Genomic DNA, 6,082 nt, shown 5'->3' with positions numbered 1-6,082 from the left:
TCCAATCCATGGACAAATTAGTCCACGTTCCGATCCGCGAACTTTCCACCACAGGACGACCACTTGATTCCCACGAGCCTAAGTGAATCCCTTCCAAAGATTCTCCTTTACACGTGCACACAGCTCCTTTTTATCTACGTGATTTTTCTCCCACGTCCAGTGTTTCATTTTCCTTCCTGACTTATCTACTTGCGTTAAGGCTCTTAGCCGCTCGTTTGCATTTTCCGATTAGCTGTTTTTTGCCTTTCACCAGTTTGTTGTGAATTTTCCTTCATTTTTCGTTCAGCTAGCCGAATTTCCTTCTCGCTTATCGCGCTGTCTAATTTTCTTGATTTCGTGTCTCTGGATTGTGTACCTGTGTATGTTTGTGTCATTGTGTGTGGGTGGGTGTATATATAGTTATATAGTTCTACATATATGTGTATGCATTGCAAATCCTCTTTCTCTCTCTCGCACACGCTTGCAATTTCATCTTAAGTTTGTCCTTACATTGCTAATCTCCTGCTCGATCAAACCCTCCTACGGGTTTTCGTCCTTTTGCACTCGTCCGCACTCACTCACAAACACACGCACACACGCACATTCGATCCCGCACACACTCCATTCCTCCAACTCCTGACCCGATAAAGCACTTATTTCTTTTACAAATGTGTCCACACTCCGTTCCGCTGTCTCGTTCTGTCTCTCTGGCCACATCATCTGACATGTCCCGATCCTTGAACATGATAAACGCTAGCGACCAAATGTAGCACCACGGAAGAGGGCGCCAATTTTGGGTCCGCGAAAATTGAGTGTGAAGGAAAAACAGGAAGGATCTGGGTTGAGTCGCTCACCGATGTCCAAGCCGCCTAGACGTTGAAGCCGATCAGGTTCGACTCGTTCAGGAAAATACTGGTATCCCCGATGAACTCCAGGTGCGAACCGCTGGAAGAGGACTCCGTCTCGAGCGTACCGAACGAGTAGTCCATGTTGGCCGTACCAAGCATATCATCCAGGTTGGGTAAAACGTCCGCCTGGCTGTTCCCATCCATGATGTGCCCATCGGCGAGCACCACCATCGAGAGTGAAGCCGAACTAAACCCATCCACCGACGGTGATGGCTGACAGTGGGGCACCTGCGATGTCTCCGCCAGCAGTGGCAAACTTCCCATGCTTTCGACGGCCACCTGCGAGTCGACCAGGTGCGATTGGCAGCCGTACTGCTGCTGGTACTGCTGCTGGTGTTGCTGGTGTTGGTGGTGATGGTGCTGCTGTTGCTGATGCTGATGCTGCTGCTGTTGCTGCTGCTGCTGCTGCTGATGCTGATGAAGGCTGTTCGCAACGAGTGGTTGATTTACGAGCGAAAACTGGAACGGTTGCAGTGGCTGATGGCACTGTGTTCCGTTGGTGATTTCGTTAAAGCTCGCTAGCGTGCCACGCTGTTGCTGGTGTTGCTGGGGATGCTGTTGTTGCTGTTGTTGCTGCTGTTGTTGCTGCTGTTGCTGCTGTTGCTGTTGCTGTTGCTGGGATTGATCGGTGAGCGTAAAGTGTCCATTGAAAGCGGTCAAACCACCAAAACACGCGCCCGCTCCAGATGGGCCCGTCGAACCCACCGAACCCGGGCCAAGATCCAACGAATCATCTATCCGGTTGATGCCAGTCACTTCATCCAAGCAACCATCCTCCAGCATAAACTGATGATCGCTCCCACACTCCTCATCGTCGTAGTACTTCTCCGTTTTTACGCAATCCCCGTCACTGTCGGTGTAGACGGACTTTACGGACGGTGTCGTTTGTTGTTGCTGCTGCTGCTGTTGCTGTTGTTGCTGCTGCTGTTGCTGCTGCTGCTGGAGGTGATTGTTGTTGATCTGAAGACTGTTGTTGTTGTTGTTGGGATGCGGACTAAAGCAGGCCGGTGACACGCTACCAAGCCCACCCGGGCTGCTGCTGGAGGTGTTGCTGGAGGTGTTGTTGGTGGCGGTTGTCGTGGCAGAATGGTTATGACCAAGCGGACTACCGAGACTGTCCGCGCCGGTAAGATCGGGCGTAGCACCACCGTAAAGGAAACTCTTCGCATCGTGCTCAAAGTGGGTGCTTTCATCCATCCCAAACACCGTGTGATCGGGCGTTTTGATGAAAATTGACGTACTCTCGGTGAACGGCCCGAACGCGGGTTCCGGTGAGATAAGCGATCGCTCATCGTACACGGTGGCGCTTTCCGGTGAGTTAGGCAACAGTTTGCTGGCCGCTACGTGCGAGTAACAATCCGGTTGAGCGGCCAACGCCGACACCATCATCTGTTTCTTCGCTTTCAGTGAACCACCGGTGTTTGGGGCGCCAGCTTTTGACACTTTCCCGCTGCTTCCGGTTGTGGCGCGGGTGCGTTTTCCACCGGGTGATTTTCCACCCGTAGCCGGAGAGGACGCCACCGACGATGAGCCGGAACTGGACGAGGAACTGCTCGATGAACCGCAGCTATCACGCGAGGACACGGATTCGGGTGATGAGGACGTCGAAAGGGCTGGTGATCCGGCGGAAGCCGGTGGTCCCGATTTTGATCCACTGGCCGATCCTCCACCACCACCACCACTGCCACCACCATTTCCCTTGACCTGCTTCTTCTTTGGACGGTACTTGTAGTTGGGGTACTCCTGGGAGTGAAGTTTTCGCAGCCGTTCGGCTTCATCGATGAAGGGCTGGCGTTCGGCGGCACTCAGCTGCTTCCAGCGCTGTCCGAGGTTCTTCGAGATGACGGCATTGTGCATGTCGGGCGTCACCTCACAGATCTTGCGCCGCTCGATTTGGCTCCACACCATGAACGGGTTCATCGGTCGCTTGATGTGACCGGGGCTGTGTTTTTTTGTCTGTTGGGGAGAGAAAAAGAAGGAAAATTGAGTCCAGTTTTTTGTGATCCAGGCCTCCTGAAAAACGTGGTGGAAAACTCGCCCTCCGGCGAACATGGATTTTCCCTGGATGATCGACACCACGACAAGTGCGGCAGCTTAAGAGGGGGTGGCGCACTTTTTTGGCTTTTTCGTGCCATTTTGTCGCGGAAAATGTGAAAAGCGCTTTCAACTGTCAGCGCAACCCGGCGCGAAGGGATATAAAATCGTTTGATGTCGCGTTTGGATGACTTTTTTATCCTTCCCTCTCTCTCGCTCTCTCTCGCGCTTCCAGGGATTAGAGCGCCAACCGCTCAGCCATTCTCGGGAGGGTGAGTTTTTTTTTTTATTTGACGATGAAAAACAAAATCCCTCTGCTCGCATCCTCACCCAAGAGGGCGGATTGTTTGAGGGCTCATTTTTAATTCAACCATAAGCTCGTCCCGCGCGTGTTTTGATATGTGGGGCGGGAAAAAGAAGCCAGCGAGAGAGAGAGAAAGAGAGAAAAAAGCGATGGAACGCCCGAAGTGAGTCACTTCGTGTGGCTAATGAAATTACAGGCCCATCCTTTTTGCCAGCGCCGGTGCGGCTGATTGACGTTTATCGCTGCGAAAGCACCACCGACTGGTCCGACGGGACATCAGGAACCATTTTCCCAGGTCTTCATCGTGGTTGCCTAACCACGTTGCGGGCCGATCGTTGGATCGTTGGGCAACTGCAACGAACACAGGGTGGTTCATCGTGTGAGCGCGTGTAAGTTTATTATGTTGAACATGGATTTTCTGCCCTCCGGTCAGGACATTCCGTGTGCGGAAAATCTCCCACCCAACATGCTGCAACGGTCAGCAACGGCAGCCTGTGACAAGCGTGGCAGTTATAAATTATACTTTATAATAGAGTTTTTTTTCTATACCCCCTGCCGACCGTTGCGCGGTTGAGGTCGTGTGCTCGTCCTAATAACTAGATCTCGGAGGATGAAACGGACTCCCGCTTTTTTTTTTGCTGTTGCTAAAAACCGTGCAAAAAACATCCCCAGCACACATTCGCCACAGCCACACACCGAGCGGATGGTGTGTTTTTTGTTATAATTTTGAACAAGTTTTTATTTCCCGAGCTTCGTAACATCGCCGACGGTGATTTTGTCAATTTGTGCCATATGTGCCAGCGTGTATTTTAGGTTCGTTTTTTTTTTCCCCGCTTCTGTACGCTGCTGGAAATGCTTCCCATTTTGCTCGCCCGTTTTCCACAACTCCCGCCAGTGTATCGTTGACAAAACATATTTGTGCTGTTTAGTCGTGTAACCCGCGAGCGGTCAACTAAAATGCCAATCTGCTGCTGGTGCATGGGGGGCAACATAAAAATCTCCACTCTCGCGTTAGCAAAATTAAACCATCGAGCGCAAAAAAGGTTACCATGTGCAGAAATTATCATCACTCGCCATTTCCGCGAGCGCGCTATCCCTAAGCCGGGCGCACGTCAGTGTCACCACCTCGGGTCCGGTTGGTGCACTTAATAAAAATGCATAAATCGTCGGCAGCCTCTCGCAAGAGCGTGGCCGCGAAATCGTGCCTCGTAACCGGCCCCGATGCGATGAGGAAGTGTTTGAGCAATGAGCCGATCTGTATGCCCGGTTCGCACACCACCCTGCGTCACAGGGTGGTACGTGCGTGTCCTTCGGATGCCCGTATTTGTCGCGACTTGTTTTTTTTTTGTTTGCGCGCGCGCGAGCGCAACTTGCCCGCTTGGAACGTTTTCGCGATCGTCGCTTTGAGGGCTGGCGGGTTTGTTGTTGCTCGATTTGACTGCCTTTTTCGACAAGCTTAGCGAAGCTGGTCTTCCTCCATCGACCTAGGCCTTGGTGATCGGTGGTCAAGGTGCATTCGCGGCCAGTGCCCTACCACCAGGTGTTGTTTGGTGGAAAGCGGCAGAAGCACGACAAAAAAGAGAAACCCGGAAAAAGCACCCACCAACACGCGCGATGTTAAATTCATTCCCGGCAAAAAAAAACCCCGGCAGCCGTCTTATCGCCCCGCTGGAAAAGCGCAAAACGAAATGTGCCAGGAAATCGGACCCGAGCGTTGGGCCGAATGCAAAATGGATGGAAAATAAACAGCATGGAAACAGGCGGTTCGGTTTGTGTTGGGCTTCCCGAGTGCCCGATGGGTTTATTTAAATTTTGCATTTTCCTCCCTGCCGGCCTTTTTTTGTTTTGCTCGAATGCGCGCTATCTGCCATCACTAATCTTTTACGATGATGAATGAATAATGAGTGCTGCCTTTTGCGCTGCTGCTGCTGCTGCTGCTGCTGTTTGGGTCGCGGTCCTTCGCGCGTGAGGCGCTGCATTTGCATTTGGAGTGTGCTTCTTGTTTTTTTTTTTCGCTCTCTCGCTCGGTTGGCGCATTTTTGCTGCTGCATCGACGCTGGGACGAGGTTCTAAATTAAAGAGAACATCGTTCTAAGCCACCCGATTGGAAGATTTCACATTTTCCATCCGCGCGGACAATCGAAAAGGACGGCAAACGGACACCAAAAACAAAAAGGCAAAAAAATACTCGACCCACAAGCCCGGGTGGTTGGTTAATTCAATTTATCCTTTTAATTAAAAAAGCTTCCTTTGTGCGGGCGCGATTGGGGGAAAATCAATAGTTACTTACAAAGTTTGTAAATCAATTTTCCATAACTGTTGCATAACGTCGGGTGGGGAAAAGTGTCCCCGAATCTATTTTTTTGTGCATGGGTTTTCTCTCATCCCGCCTTTCAGTCCTAATTCAATGCGCCCAAGTAATTCCACAACAAATTCCGATCTCAGGCGCCGTTTTTTCTTCGTGTGTGTATGTGTGTGCCTCGCTTCGGACGGGTTTCGGAGTCCTTGCTAAATTCATTAACATCTTTCATCCCTCGTTCTCGAGAGTGCCGGTTGAAGGGGCTTTTTTTCCTTTCTTGCTTCCATTTTTTCCTTCTTCTTTTGTTGGGACTACCACCCTCCACCCACCACTGCATCGATCCTCCCACCGTTTTGCTTTGTGGCAATTTATTCGAGAAAAATCACCCACCGCACGGGCTATTTGAAGTTTTGTCCGGCATTCTCCGCAATTTGAAAAAAAAAAAAAACCTGATGGAAAAACTGACCACTAATCAATTAAAAATTTTGTCCATCTGTCCCCTTCCGCGGGTGAAGATTGGAACCCGATCGAGAACTTCCCGGTCGGCCCCGGGCGACG

The 6,082-nt window shown here is 51.1% G+C and overlaps 1 protein-coding gene across 1 annotated transcript in view; it reads right to left on the bottom strand.

Annotated features, from left to right (window-relative positions):
- Positions 1-848: 848 nt before the first annotated feature.
- LOC128726786 (myb-like protein Q) overlaps positions 849-6,082 on the bottom strand; it is a 90,687-nt gene continuing 85,453 nt past the window's right edge. Inside the window, exon 2 of the mRNA XM_053820614.1 lies at positions 849-2,843. Coding sequence (XP_053676589.1) covers positions 849-2,843 — 1,995 coding nt within the window. The remainder of the gene's footprint in view (positions 2,844-6,082) is intronic.

Source organism: Anopheles nili, chromosome 3, assembly GCF_943737925.1.
Source record: "Anopheles nili chromosome 3, idAnoNiliSN_F5_01, whole genome shotgun sequence".
NCBI classification, from domain to species: domain Eukaryota; kingdom Metazoa; phylum Arthropoda; class Insecta; order Diptera; family Culicidae; genus Anopheles; species Anopheles nili.
Note: the sequence above shows the minus strand (reverse complement) of the source record. Positions and strands in the feature narration are given on the sequence as shown.